The sequence below is a fragment of the Pogoniulus pusillus genome, chromosome 10, assembly GCF_015220805.1.
Source record: "Pogoniulus pusillus isolate bPogPus1 chromosome 10, bPogPus1.pri, whole genome shotgun sequence".
In the NCBI taxonomy this organism is placed as follows: Eukaryota; Metazoa; Chordata; class Aves; order Piciformes; family Lybiidae; genus Pogoniulus; species Pogoniulus pusillus.
The window spans coordinates 27,797,173-27,815,661 of NC_087273.1; the positions used below are offsets into that span (position 1 = coordinate 27,797,173).

Below are 18,489 nucleotides of genomic sequence, written 5' to 3' on the forward strand. Positions count from 1 at the left end.
TTGCCATTTGGAAAGGCACATCATCTGAAAACAAAAGACATCTACCAAAGCACTGGATAAATCTGGCTTTACTACTTGTCTATTTAGGATAATCCCCTTCAGAACAAGGTTCAAAATACTATAGTGAAATATGAACATCCAGTTCAAATGGAAGAAAAGCCTAATGACACAGCCCAGGAACAAATTATTGTTCAGCAAGACCAGGCTCAGGAATTATGTGCCAGCTGCTCTGTAGTAACTGTTTAGGTACACATTCCCACAAGGATTAACTACAAGTAATTCAGGACGGTTTCATCCTCTTAGCAGAGGCACACAGTGTGTGTTACTTTATAGCACCTGGTTTGCTCTACTATGAACACTAGCTGAGCACAAACTCCCCTTAGAAGCACCCTAATAGCAAGCAATAAAAAAATATACTGTATCACATGTTTGAAAAATATAGTTTCACTTGCAACACAGCATCAAAATGAGTCATTTTGCAAGAATGCTCTTGTCCTTCTCTCCCAGCATTTAATAGTTTTTGTTCCATCCAGCAGACACATGATGCTGGAAACTCAACTTGAGTACAATACATAGCGTGAGACTGACACTTGCCTGCTCTAGCCAGACTCCAGATTCCTTATCAGGCTCCCAGATGATCACAGTTTTGTCCATTGATGCAGACAATATCCTCATAGGCTGTTGCATGCTGCCACCTACAGTACAAGGAAAATTATTACCCCGCAACCTATGAGAAGAATACTTTTTTAGAAAGGAATTTGGTCATACTGAAATCTAAACATGCTAAGAAAAGCATTCTGCGTCAGAGTGACGTAGTGCAGTACTTCAATGCCTGATTTAACAGGCTCTGGATTCTTCCTAGGCATTCATTAGGAAGTGGTGTATTTCTCAGCTGTCATCTCTCAAAGGCAATGTAAAACATATGCATGAGAACAACCATATTTTACTATTTATTCACTCCAAATTGACATTGAAAATGTCAATTATAAGAAAATCATAGAGCTTCACAAAAACTGCACAGCACTTCTCAGTTCTATTCCTTTAGATATTTTTAAAGAGAAATTTCCAGGTTAAAACAAAATAATCTCTATGACAGTATTCACTGGGTTTTTTTCCCAAATGAAGCATTGGACTCACTATAGCGTTCAACAGACTCTAGCATCTTGTAATACATACAGCAATAAGAATGGCTCTCCAAAATGCAGTGAAACCAGTTAGAATCACAGGAACCTTCCAGTTGGAAAAGACCTCCAGGATCATCACTCCAACCAACATCTCTACAGAGTTCACCCATAAAACATATCATCAGGTACCACATCCAAACAACTTTTAAACACATCCAGGAAACCGTCCAGACAGAAAGCAGAAGAGGAAATTGGTTCATTATCCAGTTCAGAAACCTGTAGCACTGATGAGGAAACTTTTGAGAATAGAGATATTGGTGGGCATCTCTTTAAGGCATGACCTCATGTCACGCCAGGGCTGATTGATACCCGCCTGAACATGAGCCAGCAGTGTGCCCAGGTGGCCAAGAGAGCCAGTGGCATCCTGGCCTGCATCAGGAATGGTGTGGTCAGCAGGAGCAGGGAGGTCATTCTGCCCCTGTACTCTGCACTGCTTAGACCACACCTTGAGTACTGTGTTCAGTTCTGGGCCCCCCAGTTTAGGAGGGACATTGAGATGCTTGAGCGTGTCCAGAGAAGGGTGATGAGGCTGGTGAGAGGCCTTGAGCACAGCCCTATGAGGAGAGGCTGAGGGAGCTGGGATTGTTTAGCCTGGAGAAGAGGAGGCTCAGGGGAGACCTTATTGCTGTCTACAACTACCTGAGGGATGGTTGTTGCCAGGAGGAGGTTGCTCTCTTCTCTCAGGTAGTCAGCACCAGAACGAGAGGACACAGCCTCAGGCTGCGCCAGGGGAAATTTAGGCTCGAGGTGAGGAGAAAGTTCTTCACTGAGAGAGTCATTGGATACTGGAATGGGCTGCCTGGGGAGGTGGTGGAGTCGCCATCCCTGGGGCTGTTTAAGGCAAGGTTGGACGTGGCACTTGGTGCCATGGTCTGTCCTTGAGCTCTGTGGTAAAGGGTTGGACTTGATGATCTGTGAGGTCTCTTCCAACCCTGATGATACTGTGATATTACCTTCTGCATTGACAATGTCTCTCTAAGATCAGCTTGCCTCTAACTAAGGAAGAAAATCTACTTCGGGGAACCCAAGAGTAGGCAGGCCACAGAATGCAAGCTGCTGCACGCATGCAGCAGCACAACAAATAAACCTAACGGAGTTTTTCAGTTTCCAGAGTAAGAGTTGCAGGCCTGTACTCCATCTAAACCTCGCTTTAACAGGGAAAACCTTTTAGTGATGTTTAAAATAAAAAAAAAAAGTCAAAAAACAAACAACAAAAGAAATCCAAACAAAACAACAGATAACTAAAGCAATATTTCTAAAGCCAGGCCTGTACCTTTCACTACATGTATTTGGCCATTCTAGCTGCACACTAGTGTTCAAGTGTCGTATATACACTGGAAAAAAAAGCTGTGCTTTATGCTGCTGCTCAAGTCACTTGCCATCAGGAATTCAAGCATCTCAGAAAAAAAAAAGTCACTTTTGCCAAGACAAATCAACAAGGACATTCTCATGATGCAACCATGCCATATCAAGAATGTCTTTCCATTGCATTTCACGCAGACGCACACCAGAAAATCACAACCGAGGCTGTCAGAATTAAAGGATTTTAAAAGATAAAAGACTAGGGCAAGATGCAAAATTAAACTGTAAGTAACTTTTTTCCAGTGACAGTCTGCATTAATGCCTTAGAGCTACAATGCTAGCTAGAGAAAACTGATACTCAAGGAATCCCTGGCATGTTATATTAATGTACGGATGACTGAAGATTAATCTCCTGAATGCTGCTATTTGTTCCTTTTCAGTCCACGAAAAAGTAAGGAGAGCTCCTGAGTGAATGCTGACCTTCCAAAGAACAGACATTTCAAAAGTATGAGCCAAGGTAAAATATTACAGCTATAAATTTGCACTGATCAAGTTAATTTTTATTCCACAACCAGCACATCTATTACATTAATGCCAGTACAGCTTAGTTACTTTATTTCATCCATTAAACAAAATGAGCAAGAGAGCACATCATGCAACAGACAATGAAAGGCAGAGCCTGTGCCCTAAGTTGTGCTGAACATTCAGCCAGAACATCTATCTACTCATAAAACATCATTTGCCAAATGAAAACATTTTCACAGTGCACACTGACAACTGAACGTGCAAAGACATGGCTGGCTCTATGTATACAACCAGGAACCTGACTGCTAAGTGTTTGGTATCGTTTTTTACCTTTGCAAAATGAAGGTTGCCAGTGGACTGCATACACCCAGTTTTCATGACCAGCCAACACAGACTCCAGAGTAACTGCATACGTTGTATCAGCATCTACCACAAATCAGAGAAAAGTACATTTCTTTCTAAAAGCCAAGACCAGGTCATTTCTAGTATCTTCAGTGAAAAAACCATCATCTTTCATCATCTACCAACATCTCAATAGCCTGTTAAACATGAGTAGCTTCTTGAAAACCCGATTTTGCTGCAAGCCCTGAGTACCAGACTGACACTAAGAGGTCAGCCTGCTGTCTCAGAGTGGTATCACAGAATTCTTGGAGAACTCTCAAGCAATTCTGAAATAAATTCCATGGCATGAGCTCTACTCACACTCTTAACTTAAGCACACTTACATTTTCAAGTGACTGTAAATACGTGCATTAAGATACTTGAAAAAGATTAATCAGGATTTACAGCAAGTAGCACAAGCTCTCTTCTCTCAGGTGGCCAGCACCAGAACGAGAGGACACAGCCTCAGGCTGCGCCAGGGGAAATTTAGGCTTGAGGTGAGGAGAAAGTTCTTCACTGAGAGAGTCATTGGACACTGGAATGGGCTGCCCAGGGAGGTGGTGGAGTCGCCGTCCCTGGAGCTGTTCAAGGCAGGATTGGACGTGGCACTTGGTGCCGTGGTCTAGCCTTGAGCTCTGTGGTAAAGGGTTGGACCTGATGATCTATGAGGTCTCTTCCAACCTTGGTGATACTGTGATAACCTAAAAGTAAGCCTTTGCAAACTTATCTCCAGTATTTTTTTGAGGTTTAAGTAATAGTAGCACCGCTTAATGCATCAAATCTCAAAGAAAATTAAAAGTATGTTATTAAGCTGTAGAACTGCACAACGGCTTACCTCCCACAGAAAAAACACATCTTGTGACTATGCACGGTGTTTGGAACAGGTGTAACAATACACTTTAAGCTCTCTCACTGCTTTATCACTTTTTGTAGCATATTGTTAACTTTACATAGTCATGGCTTTAAAACAGTAACTCTACTTTTTCTTGCAGCTGAATAAAAATAGCACAAGCTGGTATAAGAAACAAATTAGATGGTCACTGTCTTGTTAGGCACCCTGAAATCACAAGCAGATTCACAAGGGAGAAGTTGTGCAAGTTTTGTTTAAGCTGTGACCTACCTTTGACAGTAAAAACGTTCTCTTTGAGTCTTATAGAGTTGTCTTCAGTTTCTGCAAGTTGCTTTGATTTTGTACACACTTTCCAAATTCTTATCAAACAATCCTGAGCACAGCTTGCTAAGAACAGGTCTTCACCTATTAGGTTTCAAACAGTTAATTAGATAATACAGTTAGAATCATGTTTTCATTGCAACCACTGCCATGACTAACCTATCATCACTCCAAATACGTACTACAGCATTATCCTAATTTTTACTATTGTACACAGTGCCATAAACTGCTGTTTTATTTCAACATCAATTTAACCTCCCATTTCAAGCTCTCCACTAGTTTAGAACACATTGACTACGGACATTCTTCTTCTTCTTAGATCTGTACATTCTGACAGCCTCAACACTCATTAAAAACTCCTTTCCTCCTTTTATCATGATGTAGCATACTCTAGTTCTCTCTACTTTTCCTATTGCAAGACCTACTTGATCAGTTAACATCTGAACAGATTCTTCCTTTAATCTCCTATTTTTTATTAAAAAAAAGAATTTCCCCTCTAACTTCCTCCCTTTGAAAATGGAGCCAATTCATGCTCACTCAGCTACATGCATTTGCGTATTGAAAAGAACAACTTGCTAAACCCCCAGTTGTGTTTATCTAGCAGTCACCTAAAGATATTTGAAGCAAGTAAGACAAAATGAAGGATGTAAACTCAAGACATGAGTGTTCTGTATCAACTCAGCTGTGGCCACAATTGTTTTTAGCTGAAATATAACTGTAGTATAGGTTCAACAATTCTTAAGTGTTTTAACAGGACATGAAGTTCTGTCTTGATTTCAAATATTTGTACTACCATCTCAAAAAAACTCACAACACACAATGCCACCCCCCCCAAAGAAACAAAAAAATCACAACCACAAGAGATCAGGTCCTCTATGCATCAAAACCTTCAGATGGCAAAACAAAACAGTAGTACTATCATTAAACCAGGATTCTGCTCTATTCATCTTTTATACTGACCACAGACTGCCCATTCAACGCCTCTTATCCAATCTTCATGGCCAGGGAGTATTAAGGTTTTCTGAAACTGAGTAAAAGTTTCTTGTTATGTCATAGAAATGCACTTGATTCCCATGTACATATTAGCAATTGACTGGCTTTTCAAGTATTTTAATGTTTGCAGGTTCTATTGTTTGACACTGGAAAAATAAGCTGCTACTAAGTATTGCGATTTACTGATAGACTCTAAGAAGGCCTTTTTGGTCTTGCCACATTTGGATAAATGTGTGTGCTAGTTTGAAGCTAGCTAGAATGTTTTGGTGAGAAGAACTAGATTACAGGCTGTGAAAAGGAAAACAGAATTATGTCTACTTCACTCATAGGCTTGCTGAGAGATATAAGAACAAGAATCCAAACATAGATAAGGCACTTCTTTTGGGGGAACTGGCTGAGCTGCATTTCTCTTCAGTCTCTCTGCTGTCTCTCTGATTAATCCACTTTGCTTCCTAACCCCCTGGCCAAACCTCCATTCTTCCTTGGGACTGGGGTAAGGTTGAGAGATATCTCTGTATAGAGAGTCTTAAAGGGTTGGACTTGATGATCTGTGAGGTCTCTTCCAATCCTAATAATACTGTGATACTGTGTGAAAGGATTTGAAATGCATCTGATCAGTTTCAAAAAACAAAGTAATTTTTATAAACAGATAGATTTCAACTGTAAAATTCATGAGTTTACCAAAACACAGCCTTTACCAGATCACTGAACATGCCTTATCCTCTCTGAGCATAACAGCACTCTCCATGTTTCATTAGAATGTCCTATTATGAGTGTGCATTCTACCTTGCAGTTCATACAATCTTTTTGGGGTTTTCAAGAGTCACCATTAACAGGACTCTTACTGTTTCAAGAGGGATGCATAAGCTTAGATTCTAATCACTCTTCTAAACGAAGTTCTTGTGAAAAATATCAGGATGACAATAATGTTTCTTTGAAATATCTCTAAAATGAGAACTACTGAAGCCATTAAAAGGTGTCTGCAGAGCTGAGAAAGCCCAATTAAAAAATTCCTTCCTAGCTGCTAAAAGGGGGGTTACATCAGAAGCTTCCCAAGGAAGTTTATGTTCTGTTAATAGTTGCATGCATGGAACTACACAGGTACTTTGAATCCACACAGAACAAAATGAGGCCACTTCTCTTTCAGGTCTGTCCAGTCACTAAGTTTTTTAAATGTATTGTCCTGGAAGGTAAGATACACACTAACCAGAAGTCTTATTTCATTTAAAAGAGAGACTGAAGTCCAATTCTACTAGGATAGCTGGTGAAAATTCTTCTTAAAATTGAGGGAAACTGTGTGAAAAGAAAGACATGTAAAAGAAGAGAAAAATCCACAGTCCTTCATAAGTTTCTTACCTCCAGGAAGAGACAGCAGCATTAACCTGCTTATGGAACTGAAGATGGAATTTGTTTCTTCCGATTACCTTACTTTATCCTCTATAGACAGACTGCATTTGATAATGGCTAAAGTGCTGTTAAAAGTTTGGTCAACAGCTGGCAAAACAAGTTGTGATCTCTGAACACTTTTGGCAGTCACACTGCATACTATTTTTTTTAATCTGAAGCATGGAAGAAAACAAGTTCCAGCTTTTGATTGAGGAAAATTGACTGCACAACCACTAATATAAGAGTCTTTCTTTAGCACACGGAGACTTATGGGTGGCATTCTGCCATTTCTATTGCTAATTGCCAGAGAATGTTACTAAATTGATTTAAACTCATGGGCTATGTAGGAAAAAAACAAGAAGCAGCTAAGCAAGCAAACTTTCTTTCCAGCTTAATGCCTCACAAATCACTAAACAAAGCAGATAAAAGCTGAAGTATTTATTTTAATTACAGGAGAAGAAAAAAAAAAAGGGGGGGAAATTTCATTACTGCATGCTGCAGTATCAACAGGCAAAAATTATCCAGGAGTTAGCTTTGCCTCTCTCAAATAATCAAAAAGAAGTACTTACTCTTTAAGGGTCCAAAAAAGTGGACACTAAAGTATGTTAGTTTCAGTGGGAATTTCTGCACGGTAGGCTCATTGGAGCACTGTGGGGTAGGGTTTGTGGTTTGAGGGGGTTTTCAAGTGAACAATAGACAGAAACAAAAGATACCAACTTCTCTTCTGAAAAAAACAGTCATTCAATTTGTCATTAGAGTCTAACGAAACTTCTGAACAAGAAAGGGCAGAATTTCTCTGTAGGGCTCAAAAAAAACCCAAAACACTTAACTATGAAAAACTAAGTATTGTTAACTACAGATTCCAAATACTCCATGACAAACATGTATGCTTTCAGAAGATGACATTCAGAAGTATTCAGCTAAAGTGCATACTTAGCATTAAACATACAAGTCCACAGATAGATATCATACCAGTTTCATTATAAAAATGTATAGACAGAAAGTAGTATTTCCATATGAACGATTCAGCATGTGATTGTTTAGTGACAAAGGAGTTACGAGAGTATGTGCTAGTTTGAAGCTAGCTGGAATGTTCTGATGAGAAGAACTAGATTACAGGCTGTGAAAGGAAAACAATGGTGTTGTCTACTTTGCTCATAGGCTTGCTGAAATGTATAGAAACAAGAAATAAAAACATAGATAACCACTCTCACTTGGGCTGCTGGCTGAGCTGCATCTTACTCTCTAACCTCAACCTCTATTTTTGACTAATCCACTTTGCTTTCTAACCCCCCTGGCCAAATCTCCATTCTTCCTTAGGACTGGGGTAAGGGGAAGGTAAAGGGGCAGCTGGGAGCCCCTTCTGGGGACTCAGGTTTCTGGGAGGGGAGTTGTGTTTCTGTATTATGTTTTTTACCTTGTATTTTTCTGTATATAACTGTATATACTGTAAATATCTGCTTGTATATTGTGCTAAGCTGTAAATATAAGCTTCATTCATATTTCCAGAGCCGTCTGAATCTAGTCTGGGTGATTTCTAAAGTGGGGGGGGCGGGGAACACCCAACCATCACAGAGTGAGACATGAAATTCAAGCTCTTTTCAAAGAGGGGAAAAAAATCATCTTATTTTCTGATTAACTCTTTTATGAGCTGAATCAGATTTCCACCATCTGTATTTCCTAGGAAAATGAACTACTTGAACAGAGGTACCTGTATGCAGTGGCAATCTAGTACCAGATAGTAGTTAAAGAATGTAATAAAAGCAGCAGAACAATTAGATTATAAGCTGAGTGACAAGACAAAAACTGTAATTACCTGGCAATTGTGCTGTACAAACAAATATATTTTGCAGTCATCACCACCACAAGCCAGTATGGGTACTGAAAAGAAAAAAAAAATATTCATTACCCAAGTTACAAAACCTAATATTCTAGGATACAGAAAATTATGTAAAAAACAGAAATCAATACAATATCAATAAATAAGACAGACAGACAATACCACTTCATATTTTCTAAACTAGACACCTAATACTGTTTGAGATAAACTAGTATTTCAAGAACACATAACCCACAAATTCTGGCATCTAAATAAGATCACAGAATCAGTCAGGGTTGGAAGCAGCCACAAAGATCATCCAGTTCCAACCCCACTACCATGGGCAGGGACACCTTACCCTAGACAAGGTTGGCCCAAGCCTCTTCCAGCCTAGTCTTAAAAACCTCCAGGGATGAGGCCTCAACCACCTCCCTGGGCAACCCATTCCAGGCTCTCACCACTTTCATTGTGAATATCTACAAATACTTAAGATGTTGAGGAGTAGCTTCCTTCAAGCTCACCTATCTGCAGGAAGTCCAAATATTAAGTATTTTTAATTAATCACATCTTTTTTAACTGATATCAGCAGGCATTTGCTCTAAATAAAAAAGGAGGAAGCAGCTAAACACAGTGACTCAGAATTAACACAATTCAAGTCCTAAGTCTGTTGAACCACAGAATTAACCAGGATGGAAAAGATCTCTAAGATCATGAAGTCCAACCTATCACCTAACTCTTCTAATTAACTAGACTATGGCACTAGGTGCCTCATCCAGCCTCCTCTTAAACACCTCTAGGGACAGTGACCTTTCAGGGAAGCCCATTCCAATGCCAATCAATCTTTCTGTGAAGAATTTCTTCCTAACAACCAGTCTAAACCTGCCTTGGTGCAGCTTGAGACTGTGTTCTCTTGTTCTGTCACTGAGTGCCTGGGAGAAGAGACCAACTCAACCTGGCTACAACCTCTTTTCAGGTAGTTGTAGAGAGTAATAAGGTCTCCCCTGAGCCTCCTCTTCTCCAAGCTGAACAACCACAGCTCCCGCAGCTGCTCCTCACAGGGCTTGTGTTGCAGGCCCCTCACCATCCTTGTTGCTCATCTCTGGGCACATTCAAGCACCTCAACATCATGAAGTAAGTATAGATGGAAGTAGCATAATTATTACACCACAAATAAAGACCTAAAAAAGGAAGACAGACCACCACTCAGTGTACACATGGATATGTGTAGTCTTGAGTAGCAGTTTTCTTCTACAAGCTGTCTAGGAAGTGTGCAAAAAGCATATGTCTATCAAATCAAACCAGACATAACTTGGTCTAAGAGGAAAACAAGAAAAGTTAGGCAGCATATCTCTCCCACAGAAGATGATGATGAAAAGTAGTCAACCCTTACTCCAGTCTTTTTTGGTCATAAGGGTAAGCTAGTACATCTAGGGAGTGAAACAGCAAAAGAATGAGTCAAAGAAATAAATTATCAAAGTGAGATATTTGCATTTCTCAAGTATGGGTAGAAAACAAGACACTACATTCCACTAACATCAACTACATTTAAAATTAAATGTCATTCCTTTAAAGAGATAATTCTATCATTTTTACACCTGAACCAAAAAGCCATCTTGAATATTGATATGTTTATGTTCAACGTTTATTTCCTCTTTCTGCCTGTACCAAATGTATGCGTAGCTCTCTGTTCCTCCTCTGACATTTCTAAGTCACATTCCACATTCTAGCACCTTCATCACTTGTTTCTTCTCTCCAATCTCTAAGTCATACTTCACCTCCACCTCCTCCCTGCCTTACATGGAATCAGAAAAGCTGCTTTTGGCTGAAGGTAATGAGCTGTTTTGAAAATCCTAGTCGTCTTCTGCACAGAAATTGGGCAGAAATTTTTTTCTAGGGTATGATGCTTTCCCAAGAAACCCACTTTATGGGTGATGGTGTAAGTAATGACATATTTATTCAATTGAATGAACTTTTGACAAACCGAAACAAGAAAACAGTTATGATCTAGTTGCTGTGTCAGGCAAATGTAAAAGCTTTCACTCAAAATGTTCTGCCAAGAAGTACATAACTGGCAAACCTAGACTAGTATTTAGTTTTTCACATGAATGCTCTAGAGTATTAGAATTTGGATCTGATTGAGATCAAGTCCTGCACAAGAAATAGAAAGGTTGAGGTGGAAATTGTGGTCCAGTTGCAGTGAGGACAGTGTGATCAGCACAGCTTCAAGTTTATCTGCTCTTTCTACCACCAGTGGCAAAATTCAGTTTTGAAAAGACAATTCTTATTTATCAGAGGCCAAGCTATGACACCACAATCATCCAAGTGTTGGTTGGTAAAACAGTAAATCCTGTTACCAGCACTTCAGAAGCAGTGTTTCTGCAGACTCTACAAAGCAAAAAGCAACCAAACACAATGATGCAAAGCTTTTCTTTAAGACTCAGAAAACTACTGCAAGGAAATTCCTTAAGTAAGAGGCTGCCAGTAAAGTGCTTAAAGCTCCAGCAGCAAATGACTGTTCATGTTTTTATGCATATATTGGATTCCTTCACTCCTTCACAAAAACGTGAAGGAAAACAAAAAAGTTTTTAACTCTTTCTCCTTTTAATAATTAATTTTTAAGAACAATCAGTTAAAATACTAAGCACCACAAACTTTAGTGTCTTTTGAAAGTTAAAGCATCTATTATGTATAAGTCAATTTTCCATGTAAGCTTTGCAATTCTTTGCTTGGTGAAATTAGAGGTTACTGTAAATGCTTCTAGTTCAGGAGAGTAGTTTATGACTCTCAGAAAAGTAAATCTATATTTAATTCCTCAGAACTGCAGACTGTCCTCAAGAGAAAAGTTTTTGTGAATCTTAATGGAGATGCCAACACACTGAGCCCTGAAGCTCATTAAAATTCCAAATTGCCATTACAGATTTATGTAGTAGAGAGTTTTTTAATAATATATTTTAAGCTACTTTATTTAGATTTCAGAATTAACATACTCCTCTGAGCAAAACCAGTTCAGTTGCATGGACTGCTGTGCTAGGTTTGGGGAGAAATCACAGAACCTGGCTACAATACATTAAAAGGCCCTTTATACATTTCTAGGGGCAACATTTCCAAACATACATTTATGGTTCAAAATCTGAACTGATTGACAATTTTAGCAGTACAAATCATTCATATTGGAACTGACATAAAAAAACATAAATCTCTGTACAAAACCTACACAAATAATTTCTCATTTGAAAATAATTTCACTTCAGAAAATTTAAATAACCTTTTTCAGGTTATGAGCACTGTGTTGTTTTGGATAACTAACTTGAATTGAGATAGGAAGAGGCTATAATAAAGCATTGTCTTGTTCTGCATGCAACTTTAAGCAACACAGGGTTTAGAGGACTCTGGAAAATTGTGATGGAAAAACAAAATGCTTGGTATCCCATCATTTAAATAAGCTTCAAAGGATCCATGCAATTCTGATATCAGAATGACTTAGTTTTAAGAATTAATATGGTAATCTTCGCTTAAGGTTCTTCCAAAATGAGTGGTCACTGTTCTTATGTGCCACATGATTTCATCATTAAACAGATGCACTCCCCTAGAGTATTACAATGACAATCTTACTTGTACAGTATCATAAATAAGAAAATACTCTCCTGCTTTGCACTATGAATGTTTTACTCATCAAACTCGCATCACAGACACCTCACTTCTAACAAAAATTCACACTAGAGATAATGATTTTCATTTACTCACAAACCTTTTAACTTCAACAACCACCTGTTATTATATTTACAGAAAAAAAACAGAGCTTTAAAGTTCTTCAATGGTGCAGATGCTGCTTTTAGTATCAGACACACTCTGGAAATTGATGCTAGCATTTCCAAATGGAACAAACTCATTTTGACAGGGCTTTCACATCTCTAGAATTATTGCAAGCTGAAGAATAAAATAAGCTTCTCTATAACTGTTCTGGAGACATACAATCACACATCACAGTGTGGAACACATGTAGTGAACAGATGAAAACTCCAGATACAATAAGAAACTTCAGTATTTTTTCTTCTGGGAGCCTGGGGCAGTAGTCCATCTAGGAGAAAGGCTCCCAGGATAATTACAAACACAAATCTCATTCAGTACATGAATCTATGTTGAGGATATGTTAAAAAAAAAAAAAAGTCTTCTATAGATCTGCAACAAAAAAATTGTGTATGTGGCAGGCTAGAAAACATGAACATCTATGTTAATAGAAGACTATATAAACCATACTGGACAGTCAGGTTAACCTTACTCAGCCTCTATGGTTTAGATTTTAAGACTGAATATGTGACAAACATTGCTCATTAACCTGCAATTTTTGATGCAGGCATGAGGATTCTTTTCCAGGAATTTTGCCAAATAACAGGAACAAACATTCACCCACTTCTTGTCATGCTGCTGTGAAACCAACAGAGTCATCCTACCCTGTTCACCTACAGCTTTTTTAACTCCCTTTAACCTCTGTCTCAGGAATTCATCTAAAAAAATGCATCTGAGTATAATTTTGAAGACACTTTAATCAGCTAGTATTTTCTCATTCTTAAGAAAAAAATGATAAAATTGTTCAGAGATAAGCAGCAGCTTAAGCTGATTCCACAGAAAACAAAAAAAATATGGTACATGGGTCTTGAGTCAGTCAAACGAAAACCTGTTTGGGGGATTCTTAGATCTTACATTTCCTACATTGATATTCAGTCTGTGCAGCTGTACTTACCATTGCTGCCAGGCAAGAAGGATAAGCAGACATCCATAACAAATCCATTTCCAAACTGCAGAATTTCAATGCATTTAGCTGGAAAACAAAATCAGACAGCACTGATGTCATTTATCGCTAGTATTACAGTTACACCATCATTTCCTACTGAATTATGGAGTTAAAAAATCCTTAATTTTAAAAGGAGATTACAAAATTCTTTTTTCCAGAAACCTAAACAATGTTATCTTCTGTGGAGCCACAAAAACTCATCCAAAGTTAGCTGAGTTACACTGTTCTCCACTGAGCATTAAAGAGCTTCACTGTGCTAACACATCAGAAGTGTTAAACATTGCAAAATAAATCCTGCAGCAGCAATGTTCACTACACAGTAAGCTAAAACTGAATTCATTTGCTGTAAGAGTAAGGTGAGCAGAAACCAATCTTTCTGATAACATCCCCAAAGATCTTAAGTGCTTAAACTGGTACACCATCAAGATCAGAGTAACCAACAGGATAGCAAACCTTTCTACAGAAGCTGAACACATAGCAGTAAAACTTAAGAAAAAAGACAGGATTTTATGGTGTTCTACAAGGGAACAAGAATTGCCTTCCAGAACATGGGACTGAAGATTGGCAACTCCCACCTATTTCTGTCATGTAGGCAGGGCAATGTGAGCTCTTCAGGTACACCAGGTAAGGAAGAAGGTAACTTCAGAGATGCTGTCAGTCCAACTCAACAAACACACAATACTTTAGATTATTCACTCTCTTTCTTCACAGAATCACAGAATTAACTAGGCTGGAAAAGATCTTTGAGATTGAGTCCAACCTATCACCTAACTCTTCTAATTAACTAAACCATGGCACTAAGTGCCTCATCCAGCCTCCTCTTTAACACCTGCAGGGCTGGTAACTCCACCACCTCCCGAGGTAGCCCATTGCAACGGCCAATCCTGCTTCTTACACATTTCCAACAGCTGTTCTTCCATGTGTCCAAGCAAGGGCCTAGCCCACAAGTGACCAGCTCAATCTCACTTTTCTACTGTTAGCATTAATCATCTTACTACACAATTTTATTTTGCATATATATAGACAGTCATTGTTCTCACATTACAGGCCAAAATGATGGTTCATATCATCAGATCTTAGTATGTATTGAAAAGAACCAAGTAAATTCAGCCAACTCATGACTGATGATGAAAACAAAAGATAAATCACTTTCTACAGAAAAAATATGACCCAAAGCTATTAAACTGGTGTGACACTTAGCTTTCAAAGGGCAATACAGTGGTTTGATGTACCAAAGTCTGAAGGAAAAATCAAGGTAATTGCACTAAAAAGACTTGAGTATTTAGCCAGTTATTTCAGTAGATAAGCATCCATCATTCTATTAAGGCAATATGTTGTCCCCCAAGTTAAAAACAAACAAAGTTACCTTCAGAACCATTCCGGGACCAGATTCTCACAGTAGAGTCAGAAGCAGCAGAAGCTATCAGCAGATTTAAATCAGGTTCATTTGATTGGTAGACGGCATCCACAGCACAAACGGCTTCAGTATGGCCTTTTAGAGGAATGCTTTTCACATGCTAAACACACCAGAAAGTTTTACAAAGTGTAGCAGTCATATAAGCAGTGAAAAATAAATTCCAATCAATTTGAGAGAATTAAAAAAGAACAAAACCTGAATTAAAGTAATGCATAAATAGTTCAAATCGATCTGGATCAGACATTATTTCAAGAACATTCCTCCATCAAACTAGGTGCATTTTAAAATGCCAAGTCTAACCTAGTGGGAGACAGCCTATGAAACAGGCTAACCTATGCAGCCACTCACAAACCAATCCTTAACAAGTTAGGTCATAAAGTTGTTTGGTTTTTTTTCATCCAAATATGAGCACATTCTGAAAGGTCTTTTACACCATACTCCATCTTTTGCCTTCCATTTTACAGTATGAATAATAATAAATTAACATGTCATCTTACTTTCCCTCTATTTCTGACAAAACTCAATAGCTGCATTACATTGTCCTACAGATTGACCCAAAAAAGTCACTGGAAATGGAAAAAAGAAAGGTTGGAGGACAAGAAATATCAGCTCAAAATGAACCTCAAGGTTTGAAGACTTTAAGGCAGTTAAAAGGAGAGTGCTACAAGACATCAGAAAACCAGTGACTCAAAAATGAACAAAAAGGATCTTTTGATCCTGCTTTGCAAGTGGGTTGGACTTGATCTCTGAAGGTTCCCTTCCAACCCCTAGGACTCTATGATTCTTTGCTAGACAAATCCATCTAATGAATGATTACCCAATTTCTTAAGGAATGCCAATTTGAAAATAACAACAGAAGAAACAACACGTGAAGTAAAACAAAGCATGACAGAACGCCAACAATTTGAAGGAGATCCACATGGGCTTATACAGTCAGGGTAAACCAAAGAGATACAAATAAGAAATACTGACAAAACAGGTAGTTTATGGTATGGAAGAAACTAGCGAGGGAGAAGATTTAGAAAGAAGCTACTTCTGCTTACCTCTTTGTTCCATGTTCCTGTTCCATTCCATTCCCAAATAATGACTTGTTTATCAGATCCACCAGAAACTAACTCTGTTTCAGAAGCTAAAAAACATGTTTTGGCATGTTTTGTGAACACTTACTTTGTAGAGAAGTCAACAACATTAAGCAGTTACACTGGTTGCTATGGACAAAACACCATGTATCAACTGTAAGCAATGTTTCCACCAAAATTAAGTGTGGTTAATATGAGTTGCATTGTGCAGGACGGCTTAAGAGTAAGTGTATTCTCCAAGCAAACATAAAGAGAAACGTCAGAGAAACATTTAAAGTTATGTATGAATGTGGTAAATATATCTCTCTAAAAACATTCTCAAATCCCAACAGTATAATTTAACATTTCTTTATTTGTTTGGTCTTTTGGACAGAAAAATAAAGCAAGACAAATGTAACCAGATGGAACCGAAAGCTTCACAGGGAAATTTAAATCCCAAATTCCTTAAATTTCTTCTTACAAAATTTAAGAAGAAAATCTCTTAGTGCAATCAGTTGAAAGGCTGTCAACTTATCTCACCATTAGAAAGGAATATTTTCTTCATCGAAATACTTCCTCTCCCAAAAAAGCAACAAAGAGATTACATTAACAGCCTAGTGAACAGCCTCGATTCTGTTTGTCAGTGAGCTTCTATAAATGCCAAAGGGCAAATTTTATGTGTCTCTGACAGGTCTGTTCTAAGCAAATTTTATGTGTCTCTGACAGGTCTGTTCTAAGCAAATTTTATGTGTCTCTGACAGGTCTGTTCTAAGCAAATTTTATGTGTCTCTGACAGGTCTGTTCTAAGCAAATTTAAAGCCTGGAATTGCTATTAAGTGAAAGTCATAAATGTTTGAGACTCGTACATATTTTGAAAGATTATTTTTTCCAGGTATACAACTTCTATGTAACTTAGAATTTCACAGTCAGTGATTTCTTAAGACGCAGTTTACAACGTCAAACTCCAAACCCTTACTAAAGGGACCTGGGGCACAGCCGCCACAGCCGCCGACCCGTCCACTGTAGCCAAGACCAAACAGCCTAACGGCCTGGCGCTGCCTGCAGGGCCCGCAGAAGGCTGCCCGACAGGATCCCCTCGCTGTCAGAGCGGTTCTCCTGACTCTAGCCGACCAGATTCCCGGGGAGCCACCTACCAAAATACCTATCGGGAAGCTAGCCTCAAGGTGAGAGGATGAGCTGGCAGCGCTGCAGCTCCCTACTTCCAGTTCCACAGTATCACAGTATCACCAGGGTTGGAAGAGACCTCATAGATCAAGTCCAACCCTTTACCACAGTGAAGAACTTTCTCCTCACCTCAAGCCTAAATTTCCCCTGGCGCAGCCTGAGGCTGTGTCCTCTTGTTCTGGTGCTGGCCACCTGTGAGAAGAAAGCAACCTCCTCCTGGCCACAACCACCCCTCAGGTAGTTGTAGACAGTAATAAGATCTCCCCTGAGCCTCCTCTTCTCCAGGCTAAACAATCCCAGCTCCCTCAGCCTCTCCTCGTAGGGCTGTGCTCAAGGCCTCTCACCAGCCTCGTCGCTCCTCTCTGGACATGCTCAAGCATCTCAATGTCCCTCCTAAACTGGGGGGCCCAGAACTGAACACAGCACTCAAGGTGTGGTCTAACCAGTGCAGAGTACAGGGGCAGAATGACCTCCCTGCTCCTGCTGGCCACACCATTCCTGATGCAGGCCAGGATGCCCCTTGGCCACCTGGGCCAAGCTTCCCGCAAGCCCTCCGTTGCCGAGCCTCCCACCTCACCCCCCGAGCGAGGGGCAGCACCACAGCGCCCGCGCTCCCGAGGGCCAGCGTCCCGGCACCCCTCCGCCGGAAGGGACGCGGCGAAAGAGGAGGAGGATGTTACTCACCGCCACGGCGCCGCCGAACCCAGCGCACGCAGTTCACCCGCCCGGCGTGGCCGCGGAGCGCCCCGGCCACCCGTCGCACCTGCAGGGCAGAGAAAGCACCAGGCGTGAGGCCGCGCTGCCGGGCCCCGGCCCGTCTCTCCTCGCCACACGGAGTCTCAGCTCACCGCTGGCTCGTAGAGGACGACGTCGCGGCAGCTGCCGAAGGCGACGAGCCCTGCCCGCCCCCAGGACACGGCCCCGCCACCCGCCCGGTTGGCGCAGCAGGCGACATGACACACGGCCACGGGCGCCGCCATCTTCCTGCCCGCGCGTGCGCGACCTCGCGCAGCTCCCGTAGCAACGACCTCGCCGAGCGGGCGGGGCCTGAGGCGCGGAGGCGGGGCCTGAGGCGCGGAGGCGGGGCTTGAGGCGCGGAGGCGGGGCCTGAGGCGCGGAGGCGGGGCCTGAGGCGCGGGAGCGGGGCCTGAGGCGCGAAGGGCGGGGCTGGCTGGAAGCTGCTGCGGTGCGGGTCGGTGCTAGTGCCTAAGACTTGGGCTGTCCCGAAGTGACCCGCTCGGTGCCCTCTGCTCTGTGCTGTCCCGGCGGCCGCGGC

The 18,489-nt window shown here is 40.6% G+C and overlaps 1 protein-coding gene across 1 annotated transcript in view; it reads right to left on the bottom strand.

Annotated features, from left to right (window-relative positions):
- Positions 1-18,232, bottom strand: part of ELP2 (elongator acetyltransferase complex subunit 2) — a 44,261-nt gene extending 26,029 nt beyond the window's left edge. Inside the window, exons 1-10 of the mRNA XM_064150059.1 lie at positions 18,062-18,232; positions 17,898-17,976; positions 16,014-16,099; positions 14,920-15,070; positions 13,503-13,580; positions 8,759-8,823; positions 5,524-5,590; positions 4,513-4,647; positions 3,342-3,437; positions 595-695 (exon numbers count right to left, since the gene is read on the bottom strand). Coding sequence (XP_064006129.1) covers positions 595-695; positions 3,342-3,437; positions 4,513-4,647; positions 5,524-5,590; positions 8,759-8,823; positions 13,503-13,580; positions 14,920-15,070; positions 16,014-16,099; positions 17,898-17,976; positions 18,062-18,193 — 990 coding nt within the window. The 5' untranslated portion in view covers positions 18,194-18,232. The remainder of the gene's footprint in view (positions 1-594; positions 696-3,341; positions 3,438-4,512; positions 4,648-5,523; positions 5,591-8,758; positions 8,824-13,502; positions 13,581-14,919; positions 15,071-16,013; positions 16,100-17,897; positions 17,977-18,061) is intronic.
- Between the last annotated feature and the right edge of the window lie 257 nt (positions 18,233-18,489).